Here is a 14,428-nt window from a genome sequence, read left to right as displayed (position 1 = left end):
AGGCAGAATATAGAACAGCAATTAGGCTATACAAAACGGAAATCAAGGCCGCAAAAGCTCTCTTCTACGAAACAAAAATTAATACAGCTGCCAACTCACGAAAGGAAATCTTTCAGATAGCTAAATCGTGGATTACCCCCCCCCCCCAAATCAGTACCATCAGAAGAAGCACTTGCACGCTGCAATAACTTAGCAACATTCTTCTACCAGAAGATTCAAACTATTTATGCCTCCTTTGCCTCCGATAATTCTGAGCTAGATGCACCTGCAACAGCTAGCCCTGGTATCCCGGCCACCTGCATGCTGGAACAATTTACCCCCTAGATACTGTCTCTCTGGACAAAATAATTCCCAAAGTCTCTTCAGGCTCCACTATGGACCCAGCACCTCCACAATATCTCACTTCAGTCATTGACTCAATTCGTCCAGCTATCCTTGATTCTCTCAACACCTCGATTGCCTCGGGCGTAGTTCCTACCTCATGGAAATGTGCAATGGTCAGGGCCCTTTTAAAGAAACCCCATCTGGATCAATGCAATTTATCCAACTATCGCCCTATCTCCCTTTTGCCCTGGATGAGCAAATTGGCTGAGAAGCACATTAATAACATCTTAGTTGAGTATTTAGAATCTAACTACCTGCTGTGTACTTCTCAGACGGGTTTCCGTCCCCAACATGGGACTGAGACAGCCCTGTTGGCAGTGACAGAGAAAACAAGGAGTTTGCTGGACCGGGGAGGGAAGGCAGCCATTATTCTATTAGATCTCAGCGCTGCGTTCGACACGGTTAAACATGCCATTTAGTACACCGACTTAGTGGCATGGGAGTGTCGGGAGCAGCACTGACATGGCTTGTCTCCTTCCTTGAGGAGCGCTTCTTTCAGGTCTTTGAGGGAGAGGCTATTTCCACCAAGCAGACCCTTAGCTGTGGTGTTCCTCAGGGCTCTGCCCTGAGCCCCACACTTTTCAATGTTTAAATGAGGCCTCTGGCAGAGTTAGTCCATCCATTTGGCATTAGAATTTTCACCTATGCAGACGACACCCAGCTTGTGGTTTCATTAAACCAAGCTGAGGGGTCGTCTAGCACTCTAGGTCTCTGTTTAGAGGCAGTAGCCAGATGGATGGAACTCTGCTGCCTCAGACTAAATGGGGAAAAAACTGAAATTATGTTGCTAGGCAATCCATCGCCCAACATTCTCGCCCTCCTATGGCCAACCTGTCTGGGAACCCCCCTCCCCCAAGACACAGATAAAGAGCCTGGGAATTTGGTTGGACAGTTTCCATGATTTTACTTTTCAGGCCACCAAAACCTCATCCACCTGTTATGGTCTGATGAGAATGCTCCGGAAGATTCTCCCTTTGCTTCCGTTTCAGGCGAGGAGAATCATGGTCCAGGCCTTGATACTCTCTCGCCTGGACTATGGTAATGCTCTCTATCTGGGAGCCCCCCAGGCTGCAATTAAAAAGCTTCAGGTCACCCAGAATTGCGCAGCCCGACTGCTCTACCAAATACCACGCTGGTGGTCTGCCAAACCTGCCCTGAAGAAACTGCATTGGCTCCCTATTGCAGCCAGGATACAGTTTAAAGCCATGTGTTTGACTCAGAAAGCTATGTGGAGGACTGGTCCAGCTATAATGCATCCTCTAGTCACTCCCTATCTTCCCCACAGAGCCTTGGGTTCCAGCTCATTACACCTGGCCACCTCCAATAAGATAAACAAGGCCCGTTGGGGTGGCCGCTTGATCTCTTTCAATGCCGCAAAAATCTGGAATTCCCTTCCCCTCACCCTCAGAAAGAATAGCAATTTGTTGGCATTTAGAAAGCTTTTAAAAACGTATCTGTTTGGAACCATCTGCTAGCCACCAGCGCTGAGAGGCCTCAGGGTAGTTTATGCGCTATATAAATATAATTTTCATTTCATTTCATTCATTCAACTTGTCTCCACCCCCACTCACACCACAGCACATACACACTCCACTACATCTTTGCCGGAGGAAACAACATTCGCTTCAGCCACACCACAGAACTGCTCTGGACGGACCACCACTGCATCCATTTCTCGTCTCGAAACCCTCTGCACACAAGCACATGCCCACCTCCTACGCAGAAAGTGGAACAAAGTCTGTGAAGAACTCCTCACCTCACCCATCAGCTGCTCTCTTCTCCCCCACTATGCAAGACGCCAACATAGCAGCGAGCAACCTCCGCCAAAGGATCGCCAACTGGGCCAAGACGCTTACCCCCCTCCAGAACACCACAAGATGACACAAAACTAAAGCCACCTGGTTCACCACGGACCTCCGAGAATCCAATCGCTCTTGCAGATGACTGGAGAAAACGTGGAGAAACAGCAAAACTCAGAAAGCACGCTCCTCTTACAAGGGGGCCACCACGGCACACCGCCAAATCATCAAATCAAGTAAGCGAAACTTCATACAAGACAGAATCTTCTCCAACTCTCACAACTCCAAGGAACTCTTCGCCATCATACAGAAATTTACCAGACCCAACAGCGAAACAACTGACGTCCCTCCCAAGACCTTTGCAACAGACTCAGCTCCTTCTTCCACCTCAAGATCAAGAAGCTCTACGACAACTTCCATGACCAAGATCACAGCACCTCAACACCTCCCTCCAGTGACGCCATCCAACAGACCCTCCTCATCTCTAAGACCATGAAAAGCATCCACTCCGGAGCACCTATAGACCCCTGCGCGCCGCACATCTGCCACAGAGCCGCCACCCCCATTGCACCCAAACTAAGCCAAACTATCAACTGCTTCCTCAATATTGCCTTTTTCCGCCAAAGTCACTGAGAAAGTCATCATTACCCAGCTAGCACACTTCATAAAAACCAACAACATCCTAGAACCTTCTCAATCCTGTTTCCACAGCAACCACAGCACCACGAATGCCCACACAGCAGCCACCGATGATATCCTCGACCAAGACCACACAGCAGTGCTCATCCTCTTAAACCTTTTCAGCAGCCTTCGCCACCGTCTCCCACCGCACACTAGCCACCAGACGCCACAACACCGGCATCCAGGGAATAGTCCTGGACTGGATCCAATCTTTCCTCTTAGGCAGAACACAAAGACTAAGACTCCTGCGATTCCGCTCCAAACCAACAGAGATTAGATGTGGAGTACCCCAGGGATCCTCCCTCAGCCCCACGCTCTTCAACGTCTACATGGCCCCCCTCACAACAATCGTACGAAAACACGGACTCAACATAGTCTCATATGCCGACGACACCCAGCTAATACTCTCCCTCACAAAGGAACCCAACATCACCAGGCACAGCTTCCAAGAAGGGATGAAAGACGTCACAACTTGGACGAGCAGCAGCTGCCTGAAGCTTAACTCGGAGAAAACAGAAGTCCTCATCCTTTGCTCCACCCCCTCCGCATGGGACACCACCTGGTGTGTCACCCCTCGGAAACCCACCCACCCCAACATACCACGCACACAACTTCAGCATCATACTCGACTATTCGCTCACTATGAACTGCCAGATCAATGATGCGTCCTTCACCTGCTTCAACACCCTCCACATTCTCTGCAAAAGCTTCAAATGGATCCCCCGATGCCAGGAGGACTGTCACTGACACACTCATCACCAGCAGACTGGATTGCAGAAATGCCCTCTATGCCGGAATCAACAAAAAACTCCTCTGCAAACTCCAGACCGTCTAGACTACCGCAGTCAGACTTATCCTCGACGTCCCACCACATGACCACATCACTCAACACCTCCGTGACCTTCACTGGCTCCCCGTCCAAAGAAGAATAACCTTCAACCTGCTCACACACGACTACAAAGCCCTTCATAACACGGACCCCAATACCTCAACAAACAAATCACTTTTCTCGCCCCCAAGAGATACCTCCGCTCTGCCGACTTCACCCTAGTAACGGTCCCCTGCATCCAAGGGCCAGAGCCGGTGGCAGAGTCTTTTCCAGCCTGACAACCAAGACCTGGAACAAACTTCCCCTCCGAATCCAATGAAGCCCGACGCTGCACTAATTCAGAAAGGACCTCAAGACATCACTCTCTGAATGATCTACGGAGCACCCCCCAGCGCCTTGAGACCCTCACGGATGAGTAGTGCGCTTTAAAAACTGATTGATTGATACATGAAAAGAGATGCAGGCTTAAAGTTGTCATTTAGTTACACACAAAGGACACCATTTATTTAGCTATGTTGGCTGTGTAAATTAAATTCATTATTTGCAGTAATAGAGTCTGAGTTGGGAATAGACAGCAGCCACTCAGTCACAATATTTCAGGCAACATCTTTTCAGTTTTGCCAGCTATTTTTGTAGTTCAGCTATGCCCAAGATCAAAGATCCCTGTCTAAAAGACCCTGGTTCAGCAAACAGAGAAGAAACTGGAGGAGTTAATTGTTGTGCCAAGTACTGAGAACAACTGTACATATGTTTATTACAGTGTCTTTTGAAGACCCAATATGGTACTCAGAAACACTTTTTAGTCTTTGTCAACAGGTTTGTAGTATGGTTTAGGACCTCTTTTTGCGTGCATGTTATGTTAGCATGGCTTATTAGAAGTTTAAACGCCATTTTACCTTTTGCTGCTTTTTGCACACAACACTGCTTAGCTGTTTCTGCAAGTTAGCTTTCACAAAGGTCTATATATGAGAAAAGGTTTGTTTTTCAACATCTCTAGAGATACAGCGTGCCCCCAGTCTGTACAGTGAGTGCTGAGCCGCCAAAGTTATCATAACCTGTGAGCCTGTTTATCAGCATGTCCGTGTAACACATTCTAGACACAACATTTTGGCAGCTGCGAGCCAAACAAGATTCTGGCGCCTTTATCATAGCACACTTGCCATAATTTCACACACTTGGAAGATTCCAGGGATGCAGAGAGACTACCAGATCCAGATGTGATTTACACTTACTGAGCGGACAGGTAATGGGGTCCCCCAAAACAAGCTCAAGAGACTTTCTTTAGTTTATAATACATAGTTCCTATATAGGGAGGTGTTTAAACTAGGCACTATATCACTTGTTTGCACTATCATTGTAATATGATTCCTCCTTTTATATTTTATGGAGTTGTAACCATGCTGACCATATTATTCTTAATCATATGTCTGCTTATGTTGACTAAAATACTGTGCTTGAGATCACGTCATTAAAATAAATATTTTAACCTTACCAAGTCTCTTTTTTACTCCTGTTGTGTACTGGTATGAGAGTATAACAAAAAAGTGTTCTCACTTCCCACCATTCCTGAGATGGTCCTAAGTCGCATATTCTAGGTTGTGTTGGTTACTTTGCTATAGGACGAAGAGCTAATGTGACACTGATTGCTAGCTGGTTGGGGTTTCTAGGTACTGAGGTGAGTTTCTGGTACACCACAATTCACTAATGTCCTAGGTCGCTGTGCACAGTTCTGTGTATGAGCAGAAATCCTTGCAACAGGTTAAGACCTAAGTCATTCAAGGATTGTGAGGGAATCAGGAGACATCCTGTTGAAAGCACCAATAACAGGAGTTTGATTTGGGTCAAATGTCCATTTTATAGTCTTCACTAAGGCATTGTTGATATTGGGTTAAATAGAGTCTACTTTCTGAAGGCAAATACTGGATAATAAAGCTAAATTCATCAGGGTGTAGTATGTTAATGATGCGCTGCAAGGAACAACTTTGAGAAGTCTGTGATATTTGTCTGCATGCCACAAGTGGCACTATACTCAGACTGAATGTCCAGCATCCTGAAACACAAGTAGATGAGACACTTATGGTCCCCCTGACACAGTATCACAGTCACTATCCACCTTTCTAATTAGTAAAATAGACGACTGAGACGGGAGAAAAGTCCAACTTTGGTAATGTTAGCTATAATGGAGACTGTATTTAATATGCAGACTCTATATTTTATAAATATCCCCAACCCTCCAGATATTTTTTTTACAAGCTGTTGTGTAGCAGGTGGTGCCACTTAAGCAGAAGGTCACACAGGATCATTTAACACCAACCTTACGTGAAAGGCATAAGCAACAAAGAACCGCAAAGGAACTTCCAGATCCCATCAGAACCAATGTTACCAAGGTGATGTTAAGATTCTTTGCACAAGATACTATAGTTTTACATACTACTTATCACTGAATGATTACCCAGCAATACCGAACCATTCTTGATAGAGCAGCTTCGAACAGGCAAAAAGAAGCAAACCCACCAGAAAATCTGCTTAATCAAACACGTCTTCAGTTCTGACATTTGATTCAAGACGATAATATTTTGGAAAAGAAAGGAGCAAACACCAAGATGCCACCTTGCGCATGGTGTTGAGGTAGAGGGGCATGAGCCAGAACCACTGCAGCCACCATCCTTGTTCCCTTCCATATTTTTCTCACATGATTCCTACAATGCTTCGGTTTCAGCATGCAAATCTAGAGAAGAAATCTTATACTTTTCTTCTCGCAGATAGATGATCTCTGAGCATATGGATTACCTTCTCTGACAAATATGATTTTTTGGGTGGTGGTCATCGAGACCCCCTGGGTCTCTTAAATCTCAGTGGACCCCTTTATGCTAGACATCATTTTCCTTTAGCATAACATTTGCAAGGGTCCACGAAGAATGTCTCACCTATCAGGGTGAAGCACTAAAATACATAAGCCATAGTCATTGGGTGCCCATCTTAGATGTAACATGTGCATATCTGAAAAAATGTCCTAATCCTATATACAGTTTTAAATGCACATCAGCGAACAAACCAATTAATTTTAAATAACAACTTGAAAGGGCCCTGAACTTAATTGTGGTGCAGAAAAGGAACGTGAACGATATAACACCATTATTAGCCTGGTATTTCCTCAAAACAGTTTAGGACTAGTAACCATCATTGTGACTCTTGGGGCTTAAAGAGTGTTTCTCAGTGCTGTGACAGTATGAAACAGATGTGTAAGGACCCAGGCCAGCAGCTTGCCTTTTTCTAACATTATGAATCTGCAAAGATAATATTATCAATAACAGCGAACATTACAAAAAAGATGTAGCATGGTAATACTAATTTTTCTTTATTAAGGATCACAAAGTATTCAGTTCAAACAACTACTTATCATCCGTTAGATTAAAATAAATTAATTTCATGAAACTATAATATTACTATAAAGATTCAAAAGGATGAACATAAATATTGAAAATTACTAAATCCATTGTGTGCTGTAGTTAGCACTTTTCATAATGAATGTCAATGTACTCACTTTATTAACTGCAAAAGAAGTGATGATGTCCGAATCTTTGTGGATAATTCTTGCTCTGCTCACAGGATAACCGAGATCTGCTTCTATCTAAATTAAGAATTCATGCAACACAATTTAGAATGAAGTGAAAAAAATAGGGCACCTTTGCTTCAGAAAACAAGTTTGCAGCTTAGTCTCAGTATATACATGCTGGCCCATGGGTTAACGTATTTCTCTGCTGCTCCTTTATTTTAATTCGTTGCAGCAATAATTATTTGTATCATGCACATTCTAGATTCCTTCTGAATATCATGTCATTGAATACAGTGTTTTGTCATTAGTTTCATTAGCTACGATACTGGCAATTAAATATTCATTATAACTAATACTGACAAATTGTAGATTGAAGTACTCAGACAACAGTTTAACAATTTCAATAACAGGTAATCTTTTGTTTAATAAATACCCACAATAGAAACAATTGTGTACTTCACACTATATTGATATTACTACAGTTTTATGCTGTCGGTGTTCGCCAGTGTTCCTCAGCAGTATACTGCAAACAGATTTGTAGACAGATGAAACCTGTATTCAGACATATGTGGTGACCCTGGTTTCTTGCTTATAGTTAGTTCTCAATTGCAGTATTTTCTCTAAATTGGCATGCTTAACAATTCTCCACCACAAAGCTTTTTACTTGCAATTTTTACAATAATTGTAATAATAAAGCACAAATGTGTTCAACACAGATAATGCTAAGTTAAAAGGAAGCCTACAAAAATCGGAGACCAACATTGCACTGCAGCAACAATTCTCAAATTATATCAATGAGTTTGTTTTGAATTATCGGTGTGCCCTGCATGAGAATAATTTTACAGACACTAGGAAAAATAAAAAAGTTGCTTTACTACTTTAACTATTGAATTTCTAGGGTTTGTTTTGTTCCTCCGTAACTATAGAGTTACTGATTTTTTTTGTGACTTTCAACTTGTTTATTGAATCTTCAAGCCAAAATGTTCATAATTTCTAAGGGAAAACACAATATGTGGGGGTTGGGGGAAGGATGGAGATGAGATCAGCAGAAGACAAAGTAACCCGTTATGAGAGTCATAAAGATGGAAGGTGTCAAGGGGCAACAGTTAATGATAGTCAATCTGTGGTGCGGGTACATATATCAGCCACCTTCTCTCTGGGTCCACGGCTGGTAAGGATTCTTTGGCATAAGACCCCCCCCCCCAGCCACAGATATAACCCTCACACAATTTTACACAAAGCTGCCTTAAGGTTACTTAATTACCTAGGCAATTATGAACATGAATTGCTCTAAGCAGTAATAAACTACAAAAGCACTCAGGCAGTATTGAGCATCGGGGATTCTAAGCAACAATGCACCTCAAATGCCCCAGGCAGGCTCCTCAATGGAGTGAGATAGTAATGATCACTAATGGACCCAGCAGAATTACATTTAGTGGCCCTAGAAAGTATCAGTGGTCTAGAGAACTAATGAGCATCAGTAAGCTAAGGTCCCAGGCAGCAATACGTCCCGATTACCCCCAAACAATAATGAGTCTCATGCAATCATTGAGTCCTTACCCCAAACAATAATGAGCCTTATGCAATGATCAGTGGCTCCAGCAATAATGACCAATAATTGTCCATGGTCATTGTAATGTGCACCAATGGGCTACCGGCAGTAAGGAGCACTAAAGGTCAGAAGCAGCATTGTACATCAATAGCCACAGACAGGAATGTGACTCAATGGCCTCAACACGTAATAAGCATCAATCGTTCCAGGCAGTATTGAGCAGGCACCAAACAGTGTAAACTTAACTCCTGACCTGAGACAGTAATACGCCTCAATGGATCGGTACAGTAATGAGACTCAAACGCCCCATCAGTGACGGGCCTGAAAGACCCCAGATAGAGGTAAGCCAAAATGTGGAAACGTAGTGTTGAGTTTCAATGGCCCTATAAAGTGATGTGCTTCCATTACCTCAAGCAGTGATATTCGTTAGGCCCCAATTTGTGATTCCGACATCAGAACAAAAAAGTATGTTCTGTTTTGTGCTCTCAATAACTGATTGAGACAAAATAAAAATGGAAACCATATGAAAGATTCCTATCAGCAGCAGACAGAGAACCACAATTGTAAGACACACAATTTGGCACAGTTAACATTGTTTCTATTTTCCTTATGTTTGCACCAAGAGAGATTAAAAAAAAAACATTTTATGGAGGAAAAAAAACGCATAAATCTGAATGCTGTGTGGGGCCTTAACCAAATCTTACCTTATTCAATCACACTGCATCCTACCCAACGGAGAGGGAGGCTGCCCAGTTTCCCCAATTCCCCCTCCCCACATGGCCATGTGTAAGTGGCGCCTTTAACATATATATTTATGTTAAAGGCGCCACTTCCACAAGGCCATGTGGGGAGGGCGGAATTGGGGAGACAGGCTGTGGGGTGATTGAATATGGTAAGAGGTTAGACCTGGTCTCTTTTGGTGCGCCTCCCTTGTCTTTTTGCTTTCTGATCTCCTAGATTTGACTCTGTTTTTGCTGGTTTAGTGTCTCTGAGCACTTTCTTACAGATGTTCAGTGTTAAAGTATGGATTGGTTTTTCCATGATTGGCATATTTGATTTACTAGTAAGCCCCTAGTAAAGTGCACCAAGGGTGCCAGGACCTGTAAATCAAATGCTGGTGGTAGGCCTGCAGCACTGGTTGTGACACCCACACAAGCAGTCCTGTGAAGGTTTTTCAGACCTGACACTGCAGTGTCTACATTAACTTCCATGTCCACCTGGCAAGTGCACCCACTTGCCAGGCCCTAATCTTCCCTATTTCTTCCATGTAAGTCCCCCCTAAGGTAGGCCCAAGGTACCCCTGTGGGCAGGGTGGTGTGTATAGTAAATGTAGGACATGTACTCGTGTGTGTACCATGTCCTGGTAGTGAATTACAGCGTATTTCGTTTTTCACTATGGAAAGGCTATCTGTCCCATAGGATAGATTGGGAGTTTGCCCAAAACATCTTATAAGCATCATTTCCCTTTGGGATAAGATAGGGAAATAGAGTTTAGTATGCCTGGATACAGAATATACATTTTTATGCCCTATGTTTAAAAAGACCACTTTTAGAAAGTAGGTATTTTCTAGCTTAGCCATCCTGTGTGCCTCTGCTGGGTTGTGGATTGACTGTCTGGCTTTGGAGTGACAGGACCTGGGGATGTAAATTCACTGTAGATAGCCATTGGGGGGTTGAGGTGTGTCCTGCCTTTCCTGGATGAGTCAGGGCTGGGCTGAATAGACCTGGGCTGCATTTAGAGTAGTGGGAAGAGATTTCTTTGCACTCCTAGTCTGGCTTACACAATGCCATCTCCACCTCCTGCTGGGAAGCTGGGCCAGAGAGGACAGAACTGGTTTTGACTGAGCACAGAGCCTCCCTGCTTCAGTGAACAAAGAGAAACTTAGAATAAATATTGAGGCTCAAACCCCAGAACGTTAGAACTCCTATGGACCAAGAAGACTGCCAAGAAGAAGAGATGGAGAAGCTGTAAGGAGGAACTACCACTTTGATGAATGCTTTTTTTGTGTTGGCTTGCAGTGGTTACTTCTGTCATGGGCAGTGAAAGGACTAGACTGAACTTTCTGTTGCTTCTTTCTGTGAGTTTCCAAGGGATAGAGGTAGAGCTTGCCCCCTGTTCAAGAAGTCTCAGGAACAGCAAAGACGTCAAGTTCATCTGCAACCAGCACTGGGAACTATGTGTTTTGTGCTGCAATAGAAGAAAAAGCAACCAGACGCCTACAACGACGCCACGCTGACTCAGTGTCCTGAAGGCACCGTAGAAGGCACCCCCCACACTTCACACCGCATCCCTGGTCTGACCAACGCCGCCTGTCTACGCTGCCACCAAGCAGCTGCTTGCACCATGACCTGTGGGCCTGCACTTCCCATCTCCTCACTCACTCTGCCGCACTGGTATTCCTGACGATACCGCTTCACATCGACAGACACCACTGCTTTTACTGTGGTTCAAGGGCACCGCTCGTAAGTTACATGATGCGCCATCCTCATCTTGCACCGCAGCCTTGGCCTACCGACGTCATCGACTTCAGTTCATCAGCCGACTACAGCGCTTTAGCAACAATGCCGCTGCTTGCACCGGTACCTGCCAGCACAGCAACGAGTACTGCATCACTTTGCAAGGGAGCCCTGGCCTCACCGATGCCGCTGGATAGTGTCCCCAAGCTGCTGCTGGTACTGCGACCTGAGGGCACCACACGCCGCACTTCGCACCACAGCTCTGACGCCTGCCGATGCCAGCTCTCCCAACTTCAACTGCGAGGAGTTCCATCAACAACGCGTGTGACTTCAAGGGCCCAACAACTCCTGCACAGACCTCCCGAACAGACGCCTGCAGACGCTGCTCTTTGGAGTTCAATGAGAGGTCGCTGACGTCCTGCATTTCTAAAGGTACGTGTTGCGTGTCTTCCTGACACAGTAGATGGCCTACGGCGCCTCGGTCAGCCAGAACTGTTTGGATTTGCTGTTCACGACACCGTGATAGCCCGGACGAAGCAATCGACTTCAAGGAACTATATTTTAAGTCTATTATTGTTTATTGATATTTCTAAGAAATGTATTGTGGATTTGGTCTAGTTTTAGATATATTAAAAAACTTGATATTTTTCTAAACTGGTGTGGTGTCCTTTTGTAGTGTGGGGTGCATGACAACACATAAGTCACATCAGTATGATACTAAAAAATAAACGATCCCTGGGTGCTTCATCTGAGATGTTTTCCTTTTGTTTTACAGCTTGTAAATCCTTCTGGCTATACCAGAGTTCCTCCAAATATTCAACCAACAAAATATCATTTACTTCTTTCGAATTTATTTCGTTCTTAAGCTTTTCAAAAGTTCATTTTTCATTCGTAAATCATTGTTTTTTACGGATTATAATTACTTTCAATACATTCGTCCAATGCATTTCGGTCATGTTTGACCTTCATCAGGGACAATCAGCTGAAACAAGGTGTAAAAATGCCAATCAATGAATAGTTAAATTATCGTTTACAAGCATCTAATCAAACAAAACATTGCGATCGAAATTGTGTTCAAACGTGATAAACCCAGTGCTTAGGTGCTGTGTAACGTGCATAAAAAAAATAATGCCCACTTGGCACTCACTTGTGCTCATGTTCATCAATCTTTCAATAACGCATCAACTGAAAACCACTTATCGCAATGTTTCTAAACTTACATTACTGACGAAGAAACGCCTTTAGCGGTCTTCCTTGACTTAATCCAAATGATGCCGGCATTAGCGGGGCATCTGACCTATAGCGTTGCATTTGATAACAACGAAGTGGCCTCAAAAAGAATGATTACGTTATTATTTTTGCTAAATCTTTATTATTGTTTTTCAGTCACTTGGATATGCGTAAATTTTATTGTCCACAAAGCGGCGTGTCAGATTAAACAGTGGGTATGTTAACCTCCTCATTGGCCGGTTTTCCGATCATGTGATCGGAGTTCGAGCCAATCAGAACTCATCATTCTTTTTGAGGCCACTTCGTTGTTATCAAATGCAAAACCATAGGTCAGATGCCCCGCTAATGGCTAATTTTTAATTTGACAGCAATTTTAAAAAAACTCATGATAGAGCACAAAGTGTGCATGTCAGTAGCTCTTTGCAGAAATGATAGAGCAGTTTTAGCATGACAAAATTTTGACTTTTAAAATATCTACAAGAAATCTACGGCGAGGGGTTCGATAGAAGGAACATAACAATACAAAATGAAGGGTGTCCTGCAGAGACCTATTGTCGCAGCCGCAGGCAACCCTTCTGCTCAATTGTTAAAGTAAAACCAGACGGGTAAGCTAAAATATTAGGTAACAAATTGAGCCTAAAACGACACATTAAAAATCTATCTTGCTGATTATGCATTAAAAATAAATATGGTTCCATACCCTCTCCGTTGCTTACTAAAGAGTGTGCAACTACAGATGTTTTTGTGGAAGCAAACTGTTTCCTGCTCAGATCATATTTGCCCAATAGCAGTTTCTGGATCCGGTATTTACAAGAAGTGTCGATCAGAGACGGATCAGTAAATAGTGTTTGGTGGTCTATGCTCCCTAAAGTTTCTTTAACATATTTTAGCCAGGGGATTTGTAGGCACTTGTCTCTCTGGAGGCAGTCTTTGATTATTTGCCTACTGAGCTCTGCTTCTGGGTTTACCCAGATTCGCAGCCAGGTCAGGATGGGTCTCACTTTTATCTGGTCGGTAATGTATGGGATACCAAGCTCTGTATGTGCAATTGGTGCTGGGATGCTCTGTGGTGTCTTCAGCATCTTATGTAGGAACTTATCTTCCTCTACTTGCAACTGGTGTACCTCTCTAAAGCCCAAACCTCTGCCCCATACGTGGCTTTAGCGGTGCTAACATCTCTATACAGCGTCATTACTTGCTCTGGTGACCAGCGGCCCAGCCTGTGTGCAAAATGTAAAATAGCACCGTTTGCTGAGACCAGTTTCCTACACCTTTCCTCCAACTAAGGGGCAAACCTATTCTCTCCATCAAACAAAAGACCCAAATATGAGAATGTATTAACAGTTTCTAGCACATGGGTTCCTATTTTGAATACAAATCTCTTAGGGGGGTTTTTCCCTGCATATTTTCCATAACAAAGGATTTGGTCAGGTTCACGGAGAGATCCAAATTCTCCATGAACTTTACAAGACCATTAACCAGATGTTGCAGGCTCAGTGCTGTTCGTGCAAGCAGGACCGCGTCATCCGCGTACTGTAGTACTGGTATATGGCGTGATCCTGCTTTAGGGCAGTCAGTCTCCAGAGCAGTTAATGTGCTTTCTAGGTCATTTATGTAGAGGAGAATAGAAAAGGGGCCAGGATACACCCCTGCCTCACTCCACTTGTGCACGGGAAGGGATCGGTACTCACCCCCCCCCCCCGCGCTATAGCGGACTGTGGCAGTGGTGTTCCAGTGTAGTTCTTTTAAGATGTTTATAAGTTCTGGGTCAATTCCCAGTTTGAACATGAGGGCCCAGAGTTTATTTCTATTTACGTTATCAAAGGCCGCCGCCAGGTCCATAAACCTCATATAAACCGTTCCGTTACAGTGTTAGTCAGTCTCAAATGACAGTAAAAAAGGAAAAGAGACACTGGGCACTTCTCCCTCGTTTAACTTTT

At 43.9% G+C, this 14,428-nt stretch overlaps 1 protein-coding gene across 2 annotated transcripts in view; it reads right to left on the bottom strand.

Annotated features, from left to right (window-relative positions):
• Positions 1-14,428, bottom strand: part of DMXL1 (Dmx like 1) — a 2,236,090-nt gene that overhangs the window by 526,184 nt on the left and 1,695,478 nt on the right. For both annotated transcript variants that reach the window (XM_086961064.1, XM_086961065.1), the window contains one exon: positions 7,238-7,324. In XM_086961064.1, coding sequence (XP_086817190.1) covers positions 7,238-7,324 — 87 coding nt within the window. The remainder of the gene's footprint in view (positions 1-7,237; positions 7,325-14,428) is intronic.

This window comes from Lissotriton vulgaris, chromosome 3_1 (assembly GCF_964263255.1).
Source record: "Lissotriton vulgaris chromosome 3_1, aLisVul1.2, whole genome shotgun sequence".
Taxonomy (NCBI): domain Eukaryota; kingdom Metazoa; phylum Chordata; class Amphibia; order Caudata; family Salamandridae; genus Lissotriton; species Lissotriton vulgaris.
This window is presented reverse-complemented; position numbering and strand designations above follow the sequence as displayed.